Source organism: Rhinatrema bivittatum, chromosome 4 (assembly GCF_901001135.1).
Source record: "Rhinatrema bivittatum chromosome 4, aRhiBiv1.1, whole genome shotgun sequence".
NCBI classification, from domain to species: Eukaryota; Metazoa; Chordata; class Amphibia; order Gymnophiona; family Rhinatrematidae; genus Rhinatrema; species Rhinatrema bivittatum.
In genome coordinates, this window is record NC_042618.1 from 98393996 (window position 1) to 98410327 (window position 16332).

Consider the following 16332-nt stretch of genomic DNA (forward strand, 5'->3'; position numbering starts at 1 on the left):
AACCGCAGGTACTGCCAATCCGCCTGAAAGATGGGGATATAGGCGTAGGCATCTTTTAGATCTAGGGAGCAGAGCCAGTCTCCCGCCTTCAGAAGAGGAATCAAGGTGCCCAGCGAGACCATTCTGAACTTTTCTTTTTCCAAGAAATGGTTTAGGAGCCTCAGATTCAAGATGAGCCAGAGTCCCCCTGTCTTCTTGGGGATAAGAAAATACCTGGAGTAGAACCCTTCGTGGTGCTGACTGAATGGAACAGGTTCGATCGCCTAAGCCAGAATGAGGGCAGAGAGCTCTACCCAAATTATATGCAAGTCCCCTGATAGTCTCCACCGCAGACACGGGGGTGAACAGTATGGAACTTGCTGGAAGTGCAACCTATAGCCGTGACTGACAAAGGACAGGACCCAGAGGTCCAATGATATGGAGGTCCATCTGTCTGCAAATAGCTGGAGCCAACCCCCGACAGGGGTGGGGGGGGCGGTGTCCTGCGGTGAGGGCTGGCTCATGCTCCCTGGCCGCCAGTCAAAATTCCATGGAGATATTCTGCAGCGTAACTGTGGTTGCTCAGGGTGCCTGATGCTGCCTGTGCCTCACTCAGGGAGGAGGTCGTTGAGGTCTAGCCCTCGGAGCTGGCAGGTAGCATTTGTGTGGCCGGTAAAAAGGCTTCTTGATATTGCCAAGGGGGCTTCTTGGGAAGCTGGGTGTCAGAGGTACTAGCTGACAATTGCTGAAAGGTCTCCTGGGAGTCCTTCAGTTACGCTATCGCCTCCTTGATTCTGTCTCCAAACAGATTTTCCTCCGTGCATGGCAAGTCAGCTAGACAGTCCTGGATTTCAGGGCATAAGTCGGAGGCACGCAGCCACGCCGTCTGCCGAGCCCCAATTCCTACCACGGCGGTTCTTATGGCTGTTTCAAATTTGTCATAAGAAGAGCACATCTCATGCTTATCACACTCCAGGCCCTGCTGGATAATCTTTTGGAAATCCTCCTGGAACTAATGAGATAGGCGTTCTCTAAATTCAAGGGCCTATTTCCACAGGTTCCTGGAGTACTGACCCATGTACAATTGGTAGCAAGCAATTTGGGCAGTTAACATTGCACCCTGAAACACTCGGCATCCAAGGGCATCGAGAGCCCTATGCTCCCATCCTTGGGGAGCCAAGGCATGGGTGCGGACCCTCTTTGCTTTCTTCAAGGCTGACTCTACCACCACAGATTGGTGGGGGAGCTGACGGTGCTCAAGCCTGGTAGTAGGCTGGATCAGGTAAACTGCGTCCATCTTCTGGTTCATCGGGGGCACCGAGATGGGGTGTTCCCAAAGGTGAGCTACCAGTTCCTTAAAAATGTCATGGACTGGCACCACCACCACCTCTTTCGGGGCATCCATGAACTACAGAATCTCAAGCATCCTGTGCCTGGTGTCTAGCTCTGTCAAAAGCTGGAAAGGCAGAGATTTTTCCATGGCTTTTACGAATCCCACGAAGGAAAGATCCTCTGAGGTAGATTTTCGCCATTCCTCCAGTGGAGATGGCTCTGAAGGCAGATCCTCCGATTCCTAGGTGGAGGATATGGATGCCTCCCCTTCCCAGGGGTCATAAGGGGCCTCCCCCCTCACTGCGACCCTCCGGGGATGCACAGGGGTTAGAGACCCATTGGTGGATGAAGTGTAGGCCTTGAAGGCACCAAAGAAGGGGCCCGGAGGTATCGATGGGCCTCTAGGCCACAGGAGCACCAATGGGTCCAACGGTGTCAGCAGCACCAATCCCGATGGTCCTGGGGAGCTGGGAGGTGGCGAAGCAGCATGTGTCCCCGAGATGCCATCTAACCCAATGGCCTTTTCTCGTCTGAGTCGTCGCTCGCCGGTATGGGGGCTAATAGAGGTGGCAGCGGTGCTCCCTTCAGCTGCAAAGGGGCTTGGGACATCGGTGCTGGCTGCGTCGATAGAACACTGAGCACCATATCGAACTGTTCCAATAATGGCACAAGCACCAGTGGAGTCAATTCCTGTAGTGGTGGGGGTCCCGGTGGAACTGGAGACTCGAAGCCCTGCAGGCCCCAGCCGACCGCCAACTACACATGCCTCTCCAACTCCTCCTCAAAGCAGCCGAGGACAAAATGCCTTGAGGAGGAGGAAGAGGCAGAATATCCCCTGGGCAGCTGGGGGGCACCGATCCCTCCACCAGTGTCTGTGGAGGCCACCTAAAGGCTTCAGAAGGGTCGGAGGTAACCGCTTCCTCCACCCGAGACTGCTTCGGAGGAGGCACCAATGCCTCTCTGTGGTCTGAGGACAATGACCGATGCTGATGTTTCTTTGATCTTTCTCGATGGTCACCACAGTCTTTTCCTGGGACCGAGGGAGACAGTGAGGAACCCGACTTGGAATGGGACAACAAAGACCATGGACAGTCCCCAGCCCCAGTCTCGGGTCTGGGAAATGGTTGTGGGGGCGACCCCAACGGGGTCGAAATTTGGATTCTCCTTCCCGAACGGGGTGGAGGTCCCCGGAGTCAAAGATGGATCTGGTCTTTTGGAGCCGAATAATTTTTCCATTTTTTCAAGACGTGCCCAATACCCTTCGGTCTAATAAGAAACTGTTTGAATATGATGTAATCTTAATGTTAGTTTCAAAATACCATCATATGAGAACAAAAGGTTTTTTTTGCCGTTGCCAATATAGTCTTACAGTTAATGAGACCTCATATACTGTGGCGGGCTTTAAATGCAATAGCCCCGTAAAGCCACTATGGGAGATATGCGGTGATTTAATGACTGTTACACCGTCTCTATATTATAATCATTGGTCTCTTCAAAAAGGTATTATTGTAACGACAACTTGTGTCAGTTTACAGGCAGTGAATGTTTGCACTTATCGTAGCGAAGTTTGCAGCTGGGATATCACGCTGGCTTTGGCCCTACGCCAGCGTGATATCCCAGCTGCAAACTTCGCTACGATAAGTGCAAACATTCACTGCCTGTAAACAGACACAAGTTGTCGTTACAATAATATCTTTTTGAAGAGACCAATGATTATAATATAGAGACGGTGTAACAGTCATTAAATCACCGCATATCTCCCATAGTGGCTTTACGGGGCTATTGCATTTAAAGCCCGCCACAGTATATGAGGTCTCATTAACTGTAAGACTACATTGGCAATGGCAAAAAAAACCTTTTGTTCTCAATGCCCTTCGGTGTCATCTGGGGACAGAGGTCACAACCGTGGACATTGTGGGACGCCCCCAGACAGAGAACGCAGACCTCATGGGGGTCTGTGATGGACATGGTTCGGGGTACCGGCAAAAGCCGGTCAATGCCATCAGAAAAAGTATGCGGCATGCAGTCGATGGTCGGCGGACACCAGGAGACGAAACAGTCAACAATCAACCACAAATAATCAGGGGACTTACCAGGTTGCGGAGAACTAAACCAACAAAAAATGAGGGACCCTACACGACATGGGAAGCAACTTCTGAAAAACTGAGAAAACTGTGAAAAACCGTGAAAAAGAAGGAGCTCACAATCGTGAGGCTGTAGCTTCGTGGAAAAGAAGAGACTGAAGAGGGACCCCGCGTGGACGTGTGGTTAGCGGCATGCTGGGCTCCACTGGATGATGTCACCCATGTGTGAGGACTGCCATCCTGCTTGTCCTTGGAGAAAGCAGAGTTGCTTACCTGTAACAGGTGTTCTCCCAGGACAGTAGGATGTTAGTCCTCACATATGGGTGACATCATCCGATGGAGTCCTGTCACGGAATACTTTTGTCAAAGTTTCTAGAACTTTGACTGGCACACTGAGCATGCCCAGCATGCCACTAACCCTGTGGCCACCAGGGGACCCCCTTCAGTCTCGTTTGTACCAAAAAGTACGAGCAAAAAATAAAATAAGAAAACGTTATTGAACCCAACTCCTCGGCGTGGCGGATGGGTTTCATGAGGACTAACATCCTGCTGTCCTGGGAGAACACCTGTTACAGGTAAGCAACTCTGTTTTCTCCCAGGACAAGCAGGATGGTAGTCCTCACATATGAGTGAATAGCAAGCTACGGACTGAGTCATATGAATCAGGCCAACCAGCACACATATGCAACAGGCACAACAACTGGGGTGCTGTTGGCAAGGATGAGGCAACCTGAAATTCACAGTGGGTTGAGGTAGGACGCGTTGGGTTTCTACACTGGGAATAAATTCCTTAGGAAAGACTGGCCAAAGACAGAATCTTGTTGTCCCTGGCAAAGGAGAGGTCTTCAGGAGGAGATTGACGCCTTTCCTCCAAGGCGCCTTTCCTCCTTTCCCTAGGATCCTCCCATGGATCCTAGGGAATTTCTGAGGGAGTAAGGATACCAGAGCTTAGAGGGCGAGAAGGCATCAATAGATATCGAGGTGGCATCGATGGATGCGGCTCCTGCATCGGAGTTGGTGCCGGCCTCGAGGGCACCGAAGCGGATGAGGTACACTTAGGCACAGACAACTCCGATGGCCCTGGAACAGGCTCCGGCATCTGTGGGATCCCATGCTGGGATCGGGCCCAAAGTCCCTTCTTCTTCCTCTGACGAACCCAGTATGAGAATCGGGACCTGCGGAGGCCTCGATGGTCGACTCGGTGCCAGCGTGTCCGATGGCACGGGTTGAGTCGGCAGGGCACCGATGAGGGTGTCCAGGCGCTCGAGGAGTGGTGCGAACATCGAGGGCGTTGTTACGGCACCGGTGCAGACTTAAAGCCCTGGAGGGCATTGAGCATTGCCTCTTGGACCAGTTTGTCCAATTCCTCCCTGAAGGCTGGCATTGATAGCACTGCGCCTGGGGTATGAGGCAGGCTAGGCGTTACTGGACGCTCCACAGCGATCTGTGGAGGCTCAGAGCCGGCACATATCAGTGGGGAATGCCTCGGGGTCCCAGGGTCCAGAGGAGTATGGGGGCTCCTCTCCCTGGGCCCTCTTCGTAGGTGGCTCGGTGAGAATCAATGCCACTGCGGTATCGGGTGCCGGCACTGGGCAGGGATGCACATCGGTACCGGTGACTATGCTTCCCTCGGTGCTTGGTCCGGTCCTTCTCCGGCACAGAGGACGATGACGCCAATGCCTTCGAGGGTGTTGGTAACGGACGGTCACCTGCTCCGCGATGTTCCTGGCGAGGCGTCTCCGAGGTCGATGGACCCTCTCCGGTCGGAGCCACTTGAGCTGGAGTCGATGGAGCAGAGCGTTTCAACGCAAACAAATGCTCCATCTTGTCCAGTTAAGCGCCGGCCTTTGGGGGTCATTTGTGCGCAACTGGGGCATCGGACGTCATGCGAGGGCCCTAAGCACAAAACGCAAACATTATGCGGGTCCATAATGACATGGTCCTCGGACACTCGGGGCATTTCCTAAACCTGGTTGCCATGCTGAAAAATGGCGGGCGCGTGGTCGGTGACCGTCGGGCATCGAGGTGGTAAGCTGCCAGGAACCAACCGCAAAGTACAGGAAAAAAACTTACCAAGCGTTGGAGGGAACAGAGCGCGATGGGGGGACCCTGGTGAGTGATTTTTTAAGAAGTTAAACTTCAAATATTTCTATAAGGAAAGTTGTAAGAAATTTCTCACATAGCTCCTAAACCGCAAGGCAACTGCTGCGCGGAAAAAAAAGAGACTGAAGGGGGACCTCTGGTGGCCACAGGGTTAGTGGCATGCTGGGCATGCTCTGTGGGCCAGACAAAGTTCTAGAAACTTTGACAAAAGTATTCCGTGACAGGGCTCCATCTGATGATGTCACCCATATGTGAGGACTAACATCCTAATTGTCCTGGGAGACAGTTATTTACTAAAACTATTTTCAAGTTGTTGGGTGTTTTTTTTTTATGTTTGTTTTTTTTATACTTACACCTAAATTCTCCTTGGATCCATTTCCACTATACTCATATCCCAAATTATTTTCGGTGGGTGGCTGTCCATCTGTTCAAAAATAGTCAACAGAACAAAATCATTGCATTCATATATTTCATACCGACCATACTTAGCTAAATTTTTAAAAGCATTGTTGAATGAATCCTAGTACACCAAATCTTTCATACAAACAAATCAATCCCATGTGTTCTTGATCATTACATTATTTAAAGTCACACATACTAAGACCATGCTTTTTAAAATCAGACTCCTCGAATTATACCATTTCACTATTCTGTACAATTGAGCACTTCTTAAAAAAAAAAAACAAAACACCCTCACCTTGGCATTCTTCTGTTATTTCTTTATTAGAAAGTGCCATGCTGTATATATAGTGATATGGAAAACTGTCAGAATTGAATAGGAACACTACAGAGTTCTGACATTCAAAAAGACACTACAGTATCCTCAACCTAACCTACTACAGATCAGTCACACTATAAGAGTCATGATAATACACTGAAATCTTCTGCTCAGTGTGCTGCAGCAGTCAAGAAAGCAAATAGAATGCTAGGGATTGCTAGGGATTATTAGGAAAGGAATGGAGAATAAAACTGAGAATATCATAATGCTTCTGTATCGCTCCATGGTGCAACTTAACTTGAGTATTGTGTGCAGTTCTGGTCATCAGATCTCAAAAATGATATAGTGGAATTAGAAAAGGTACAGAGAAGGGAAACCAAAACAAAGAAGATGGAACCATTCCCCTATGAAGAAAGGCTAAAGAGGTTAGGACTCTTCAACTTGGAGAAGAGATGGCTGAGGGGAGATATGATAGAGGTCTATAAAATAATGAGTGGAGTGGAACGAGTAAACGTGACTCAGTTGTTTACTTTTTCAAAAAGTACAAAGACTAGGGGATACACAATGAGTTACTAAGTTGTACATTTAAAAATAACATGAGAAATAATTAAGCGCTGGAATTCATTGACAGAGGATGTGGTGAAAGCTGTTAGTGTAGCTGTGTTTAAAAGGTTTGGACAAGTTCCTGGAGGAAAAGTCCATAAACCCTTATTAAGATGGAGTTGCAGAAATCCACTTCTTATCCCTGGGATAAGCAGCATGGAATTTATTTATCGTTTGGGATCCTGCCAGATATTTATGACCTGGTTTGGCTACTGTTAGAAATAGGATACTGGGCTCGATAGACCTTTGGTATGATCCAGTATGGCAAATCTTAGTTCTTATGTTCTCTTATGGTTTTGCAACTAAAAATAAGTATTTATTTTATTTATTTATTTAGAAACTTTTATATACCGGTATTAGTGGGGACATCATACCGGTTCACATAATAACTGCAAGCTTGGAAAGTACATTTCAACAGGGAGAGTAACTGGGCGCAGGGGTAACCAATAGGCAGTATGAAGGATAGAAAACAAGGAAGTCATAACCAGAGAATAACAATTAACAATTTACATTTACAATTTACATTTATCCACAAATATTATCATTTTCAAGCCATAACAAGAGCTAAAGCCTTTAAAATTACAACAGTAAGTACAAATGATAGTGGTCTATTGGGAACTAGCCAAAGGCCTTCAAATGGTGTTCATATGGCCTACCACTACTGACTTGACTAGATCAAAACTAGTGACCTACTGGTGAAAGGGTAGGGGGTTTTAAATTATGTGCCAAGTCTGTGAGTCATCCAGGACCCCATAATATACATCATTAATGAAACATCTAGTTTCATTCTGAGCAATCATATTGGAAAAGAGAAGGGCGGCACAAAAAGGATCACGTGATCCACCTCAATTTAAAATTCTCCTTTCAAAATTCACAGCAATCCCCATAGGGAGATGCACGCTCCCCATCTGCTGGAGATGTAGAAAACTGGCAGGCTGGGGTCACTGCAGGAGTATATATACTGTGTCTTCAGCTTGCTCCGTCTACATCTGCTGGCAGGGGAGCTGTTGTGTCCGTCGCTGCCCGACGTCTCCGCTCCGCCCACCTCACCTCATTGGCGACTCCCTTCGGGGTTGATGGAAGACTAGCTGCTGCGGCGTCTCCATGCCATCCTCCTCCGACGTTCCCGGACCGGCTCGACACTGCAAGCTGCCATGTTGACCAGATGCCTAAGGGCGCGCGCGTGGCCCAACTGATGTACCAGCGTTGACGCGAACCTCAGGGGCGTCCCCCTGAGATGACGTCACCAGCTCCAGATATTTAAGGTCTCAGTTTTCGCTAACAAGACAAGTTAGCAAGGGATTGGTTTACCTAGCTTCCTCCTGGTTGCTGCGGATGGGATTCGCTCTCCGCAAACCCAGCTACTCTGCCTCCTCAGACTTCACTAGAGGTACCTGCTCCTCGGGGGCCTCGCTCTCTCTTTTTCTTTTCAGGTCGCAGTCCGGAACCGGTACTCGCTCCTCGAAGGCCCACGTCCCGGACTTGCTCCTGGATACCACTTCTGCTAAGAAGTCATCGCTGCTTACAACATCAGTGAGTTTCCATCTATCTCTCAGAGCTTTCCCTGGGATCAGGTTCTCGCTCCTCGAGGGCCTAATGCATACCATCTCCTGGGCTGCCTCAAGAGATTATTGTGTGAGTGTTACCATCAAGGACTTGTTCCAGAACTCTGCATATACTGCCTACTCACTTTCTTAGTTTCTCTACAGCTCAGCCACCTGGGGATCGCTGTTCCAGTACCTGAGGGACTACAGCCCAGCTGGGCGCTTCCAGCTCACTAATGCCACCTCTGGTGGTTTACTATATTGTCTAATAAAAGAACTAGTGTGTGTCTGTCTCCAAACTAAGCCTGACCAGTGGTCCCTCTCGGGATTTCCCCCGAGGGCGTGGTCACCTGCCACTGGTCCAAGGATCCACCCACAACTATTCTAAATAACTACAGATTGCTAAATAACAGCTTTTACAACAGAGCTTTCTGACAGGCGTATAATCCACTGTTCCTGAGTCCATCTGTCTACATGCTAGGAATTTGCCTTTTCTGTACAACCGGGGGGGGGGGGGGGGGGGGGGGGGGGGGCGTGCTTTACAAGGTTCTCACCGAGCTCTAGCACTAGGGAGAAAGCAACGAGGATCACATCTGCAGTTTTCCCCTATGGATCTCTGGTGGTGCATCCAGTAATCAAAGTAAAGCCACACTCTTAATCACTGTTAACTCTTTTATATGCCTAATAAGAGCCAGCCTTTGCTTGTTTGATTCTCTATGCATACAAATTCTCTTCTGTACATTTAAGTGTTTCATCTGGCATTATGTACATTCTTTACTTTGGCAGGGATGGGGTTGGGGGGGCTTCAAAGCATCCTATATGTGATCGGTCCCGAGGGAGGTGGCCCTTGGTTGGGAGGCAGAAAAGTGGAAAGGAAAAGCGGGCTGGGCAGGAGAGGGATGGTTAGGGGGATGGGTAAAGGTTTGGAGAAAGTCAGGTTGGGAAGCAGTATGGGAGGGGCATCGATTGAGATTTATTTGTCGAGGAAAATCTTGTGTCAAATTTTATCGGAATGCACTGTTTGATTTATTAAGAGAAGAGGGCGAAGGTCGCCCTAGGCTGGAAGGCGGGAGTCCCCTTATTTAGTAGGGTAGAGGCTGTGAAGATTATTTCTTTGCGGAGAGAGCCTCCGTGAGTAGTAGTATCAGAATTACATCCTGGAATGTCTTTCGCTTAGGATCCCCAATTGAGAGGGAAAACATTTTAAAGCTCTTAAAAAGACATTGAGCAAACATAGCCATGATCCAGGAGATGGCACTTAAATGGCCTAGAATATAGCAAGTGGTGCAAATGGTGGGTTGCCAAAGCCTGTTGTGCTTCCTCTGGAACACGTAAAGCAGGATTTGCAAAATCAGTCAATAAGAATCTGTCTCTTCGACTATTAAAGATACAGGAGTCAGATTTCTTATTCTTAAGGGGTCCCTCTTCAGGACACCTGTAACTCTTTGCAATGTGTATGCCCCAAATAATTATGATCACATTTTTCACGTCCTTTACTCATGCTGCACGATCTCCAATCTGGATCTCTGGTTTCTGGAGGTTACCTAACCTTGGTACATGAATTGGTGCTGGATAAGTCTCACCCCAGGCCAACTGAAAAATTCTCACGTCATAAAGGTGTATCCTTTTTATGTAAGCAGCTGGATCTTTTGGATACATGGTGCATCTTATATCCTACTGAGCGTGGTTACATGCACGTATCACGGCTGCATGTGTCCCAAGCTCACATAGACTATCTCTTATTATCCACTACTTTGTTTTCTAAATTGTCCGAAGCTGTGAATGGATCCCTGGAGGTTTCTGGCCATGCGTTTAAATGGGTAGAGCTTTATTAGCCAGACATATGGCGGGAAAGCTGTCAATGATGATTGACAGTGTAATTGGCTAAAGACTCCGGATTCCAGGCTTTTTGAGAGCAAAAGTGGCTCAAATATCCATATCAAATACGCATATCCAGCATAGCTCTCTGCTTCAACGGCAGGGGAGAAAGACCGATACTTCACGCATATCCAGCATAGCTCTCTGCTTCAATGGCAGGGGGAATGAAGAAAAGTGGATCTATATTCAGACAACCACCAACAAGGACTGAATTACATAGTCTGGGTAAACAAATGAGCATGGGTGTAGCTTGCTTATTGCGGCGGTTACTACCCCTAACTAATTAAGCTAGATATTTCACTTAGATGCAGTTCCAACACTGCTCTCTACATTAATGGTGGGGGTGGAAGGGAAATAGAACCAAAAGGTTACTAAGAGCCAAGAGAGACAGATAAGTATGAGAACAAAAAAAGTGTGAAGCTTGCTGGGCAGACTGGATGGGCCGTTTGGTCTTCTTCTGCCTTCATTTCTATGTTTCTATAAATACCAGGAACATAAGAGTCATGTTGGAGAAACAGCTCTCTTTTGGGAGACAGCAAAGCTAATGCTTTAAGGCGAGATAACTGCTTTTCTGATACACAAATGCAGGGCCATGGATTCTAAAATATTAAGGCATGGGCATCAGGTATGCAAAGACATATTACAGTTTGCAAGCAGCAAATGGATCTGACTAAGCGGATTACTTCTCCTCTCTGGCAGCTGTTAATTTGCTGATTCACCAGAGAATGTAAAGTCAATGTTTTATTAAAAATATCAACTATTTCAGTATGGTAACAAAGCAGGTAAATTGTTGGCCTCGCTGGTCAAACATAAGATGGGTGCCAAATACTTTGCTGCTGCACAAAATAATGGGAACAACATAGTTAATTCTACAGAGGGACTTCAGGAAATTTTCTGGACTACTTCCAACAGCTATATGCACGGTAGCCAGGAGATATAGAGGCTAGAGATTTTTTTTTTCCCCCAAAAGATTGCCCTTCTGCAGCTCACGGCTTTACAGTTAGCAAAGATGAATAGTCCAATCCATATTCAGGGGAGCCAATATGGGATTCAAAGAGCCCCTTATTACCAAGCTCCAAGGCTCGATGGCCATGGGGGTACATTTTATAAAATAATAAATCAACAAGCTATCTATGCTCCTGCACACAATGTTTGAATATATTATTGCAACTCAGCGCTTTCTCTACAAAACCAATACAGCACTGATCACTCTTCTGCCTAAAAAAGGGAAAGAGCCCCTTCAAGCGGAATCATATAGGCCTAAATTTAATCTCAATCTCAAACTGTTAGCTGAGATCTTTGCAGACCGTCTGGTCATATTTATACCAGACCTCATTGCATAACAGGTGGCCTTTGGCCAAGGTAGGCATCTTGTTTTCAACATGTAGAAATTGTTGGCCACCATGCATTGGAGAAAATGCTGCAATATTTCACCTTTGCTGGCCGAGAAGGCCTTTTTAACCGGGTCATGTGGGATTACCTCTTTTATGTTCTTGAGAAATTTGGACAGGATGGAATGTGACTGAATACAATTCAATTGCTATATTCCAATCCTATAGCGTAGATCTTGGTGAATGGATTACTAACTAGAGAGTTCCCTTTACATAGGGGCATGCGCCAAGGCTGCCCTCTTTCACCCCTCCTGTTTATTTATCTTTAGAGCTTCTCTTGAGGGCCACTTGCCAAAACATCAGTATTGTGGGCATTCCAGTGGGCAAAAGCATTGTAGAAATCTCATCTTTGGGAGACTTTCCTCACTCCAAATGACGTCAAATCTTCACCGAGGTGTACTGTGCAGTTCGTACACCTTACTCTGCATGTAAAACTGACCCCTAAACCCGAAACCACCACCTCACTTCGAGCTATTAGCTAGTCCTCCTATAGGCATATAAATAGTTGAATAATATGAAGGCCTTATAGTCTTCTCTCTCTCTCCCCCTCTCCTTCTCCCCCCCCCCCCCCCACTTTGTGAGCTGTGAAAGAGGAAGTATCGTGGGGTTGTGAAAAGTTTACCGCACCATGTGATACTACCTATGTGATTCACTATGTTGCCGCATGGTGCGGTCATTCTAAAAATTACCCTAACCATGCCCCTTTCTCTTACTGCAGGTGTTAGCCATGTGATATCATAGCATTTTGATGAATCTAGGGGTTAATTTGCACAAGTCAGAAGTCATAGTATCTCACACTGAGGTTAAAACTCTCTGTGGTCCAGGTTTTCCCCTCAGGTGGGCTAAGGACTCAAATACCTTGGTGTGGCGCTCCCAATAGTTCTTACTAGGCTGCATGATTTTAATATTTTGCCATTATTAAGAAAGATGAAAAACAAGTTCTTAGATGGAACCGCCTTCCCCTCTCAGTGACCAGCAGAGTGAATCTATTTAAAACGATTCCCTGGCCCCAATAGCTTTATGTCTTGCAGGCAGTCCCGCTGCTGTTACAAAAAAGAGACATCAAGCTAGCATATGCCATGCTGTCCCGCTTCATTTGGTGGGGTAAGAGAGCTACGATTCTGACAGGCAAGACGTTGCTAGCTAGCAAAAGGGTGGTTTGGGTATCCATGATATGGAACAGTATAATATGGCATGTCTGTTAAAACACGTTAAGGATTGGATCTTCTGCATCTCTTAATTTATACCCTTAAGACTTGGTAAAGGATCTGGTAGAGTCTTCTCATCCCTGTTTTATTTTACATGCGAAAACAGAGCACTTGACACAGGCTATGCATCATAAGACCCTGGCTGTGCCTTTGCGAAAGGTTTGGACACACCTGTGTGGGAAGTTGGGGCATGATCCAAAGAAATCAGTCTACTTCCCAATACATGGAAATCTAGACTTTACCTCAGGCATTCACTCAGGGGCCTTCTTGCACTGGGCAACTCAGGGTATATTGTTGCCTTATCCAGATATACAAAATAGCTTCACTCTACACCCCAAGTACTTCTATGCATATCTTCAGTTAAAACATTACCTTTCTTCAATGTAGGGAGCTAATTTAAAGGAAAATTTTTAACCCAGACTGAAGAATTCTTTTAGATAGAAATTCGTAACAGACTTGGGATATCTCGTATTCATAAATCCCTCTCTAGTTTTTGATCTACCTTTACTTGCAATGCGCTACTCACTAAATGGCAAATGGAGCTCCCAAATAATTAGCAGACCGATACAGAAAACCCCGCGGGAGAGCTAGCGAGCGCCCACTCTCCTGGGTGCCTAGGCCACTCTCCTGGGTGCGCGATTCAGAAAAAAAAAATATTCAAATGAGGGCCCGCGGTAAAAGGAGACGCTAGGGACACTAGAGTGTTCCTAGCGCCTCCTCTTTGACAGAAGTGGCGGCTGCAGCGGGTTTGACAGCTGACGCTCAATTTTACAGGCATCGGTTCTCGAACCCACTGACAGCCACGGGTTTGGAAAACAGATGCTGGCAAAATTGAACATCAGTCTTCCAACCCGCGGGCAGATTTTAAATTTATTTTTTTTTACTTTTACTTTTGGAGCCTCCAACTTAATATCGCTATGATATTAAGTCGGAGGGTAAATTAACTCCTGCCTTTGGCAGGCGTTAATTTCTGAAAGTAAAATGTGCGGCTTGGCTGCACATTTTACTTTCTGTATCGCGCAGGAATAACTAATAGGCCCATCAACATGCATTTGCATGTTGCGGGCGCTATTAGTTTCAGGATTGGTAGGGGGGGGGGTTGGACGCGCGTTTTCCACGCGTTATTACCCCTTACTGTATAAGGGGTAAAAATAGCACGTTGAAAACGCGCGTCCAACCGGGGGCTAACAGTGCGCTCCGCCGGAGCACACTTTACTGTATTGGCCTGTTAAGAGAGCTCACAATTCTCTTGGTCCTTTGCTCGAATCCCTTAACTGAGAGAAGATGTGAATCTTAGAGAAATACAATATAGGTTCCTGAAGAGGGCATAATACCAACCTGGCTGTGCAGAGTGGGCATTTTGGCATCAGATCTATGCATCACATGTCAGCAGGTTTAGAGGCACATTACATTTGGACTTACCCAGTTGGAAAAAAATTTTGGGGATTAAATTTGCAAATACTTAATCTATTTGCTGGGAGAGTCAATAATATTAGCACGCGAGGGGGTTCTTTTCAATGTGCCTGCATCCTTTAAAGTACAAGGGTAGGGTATTCATCTTTTGCTCAGGAAAGCCTGTTTGCCACCCTCTTTCTGGTTTTGGAGAAACAAACTACATGGTTTAATGCTAATGGAAACCAAAACACGGCCTGATCTTTTAAGAGTAAGCTAAAATTAATCAGGGTATGGTACCCTTATTTACAACAACTTTCTCCCAGGGCTAAAAGTGAGGTGATTAATTATCCATCAGAGCTACAAACCTGCTGACCGCTCTTGAGCGGTGTCATCTACTGCAGCTGTAATGCAAGGCTTTATTTCATAAGCCTTCAGCCTTTAATGCATTGAATGGGGCATGGATAGAAGGAGGGGAGGTATTAATGTTTTGTTTATTAGTTTGCATGGAATGCTGGGAAATACCACATCTGATATGTTGAAATGTACCATGTCCCTAGAGATAGCTCTGTGTGTTTTATTTAGTCCAGCCATTAGTGGTTTGTGTTCTGGGGTGGGGGAAGGGATGGGATAAAAATGGGTGATGATAAAAAAACATTGTTTTCTATGACTTGTCCGTATGTTACTTGATATGCATCAGGAATCAATTTATGTCAAGCATATGTTTCAATATGATTTTTCAATAAACAGTTTTAAATATAAATACTTAGGCATTGATTTACCTAGTGATATTCTAACACGTACTTTAAATTTTTCAGTTCTGTTTTAACAAATTATTGCAGCAATGGTCTTTTTTTCTGCTTGCTTTGATAGGGAAATTGCTTCACATGATGATATTTCATAAATGGTTGTACATCCTCCAACTGTTGCCTATTTATCTGAGAAAAAAGGATATGGATTTGAGACAGCTGTCAGAAAGCATTTATGGAAGGAACGGGCCCCAAGGATTGCACTGTCCATGCTAATGAAAAGTTGCAATAATGGAGGTTCGGGATTACCGAACTTCAAATATTACAATTTGATGTGTTTATTATGATATTTAGATGGAATGATGCAGACATCTTATTATACACCAGTGGAAATGGAAGCTGCTTTAGTGGAACCAATAGAACTAAAGCATACAATTTATGCTTTAGTTTCAAAAATAAACACTAATTTGAAAGAAAGCATTCTGGTACAGTCAATGCAGCATATATGGAAGTGGCTGTGTCATCATTTGAAATTAAATGTTAGGGTCTCTTTATTCTTACCTCTTATTGGCAACAGAGGCATTTTGCCAGGGATCCAAAATCTGAGCTTCCACCATTTTTAAATTGATAAGCGAGGACTGGAAAGTCCCAAGCATTCAAGAAATCAGTCAGAAGTTTGAATTAAATTCCAAGCAATTTTTTGCTGTTTCGCAAATTTGCCATTATATACAGACATTGGGAAGAGAGCATTTAGTAAAACAACTGGGGACATTTTCTCCGAGACAATGCCCTTAGAAAATCAGGAATTATATGCAATTTCAACTTTCTATTTAGTATTAATGCATACAGTAGCAATGTGCAAGGTATATACTCTAATACAAAAATGGTCACAGGAATTAGCCATGCCAATTGACATTAGAGTCTATCAAGATTGTTTCAAACATATTAGAAAATTAACAGATAACGCTTTAATAAAGGAAACACAAGTTCTTGATGAGATTCTATTTTTCACAGAGAAAAGAGCCGGTCTGGCCAAAATTTCTGAATGATAAATATATCAAGTGTAATCAGGAAGTGGGAACTTGGGCCATTTATTCCGGTCTTGTGTATACAGTGAATATGGATGAAACTTGTGCAATATTTGATGTTCTTGGTTGCTCTTTGCCACTAAATGCAAAAATGGTTTGGTTAGGTGACTGAAGATGTGAAGCTGGGCAATAAATGTCAGGAACTGTGTACAGAAAGCTTTGCTTCTTAGGAAAGAAACAATACCACAGAATTGGAGTTCTCCAAGTCCTCCTTCAGTAATGTGTTGCATCATTTGCTTATAATAGAGAAGTATATTGCTAAA

The 16332-nt window shown here is 45.7% G+C and overlaps 1 protein-coding gene across 7 annotated transcripts in view; it reads right to left on the reverse strand.

Annotated features, from left to right (window-relative positions):
• MIA2 (MIA SH3 domain ER export factor 2) overlaps positions 1–16332 on the reverse strand; it is a 316566-nt gene that overhangs the window by 17092 nt on the left and 283142 nt on the right. For all 7 annotated transcript variants that reach the window (XM_029598487.1, XM_029598488.1, XM_029598489.1 and 4 more), the window contains one exon: positions 5852–5922. In XM_029598487.1, coding sequence (XP_029454347.1) covers positions 5852–5922 — 71 coding nt within the window. The remainder of the gene's footprint in view (positions 1–5851; positions 5923–16332) is intronic.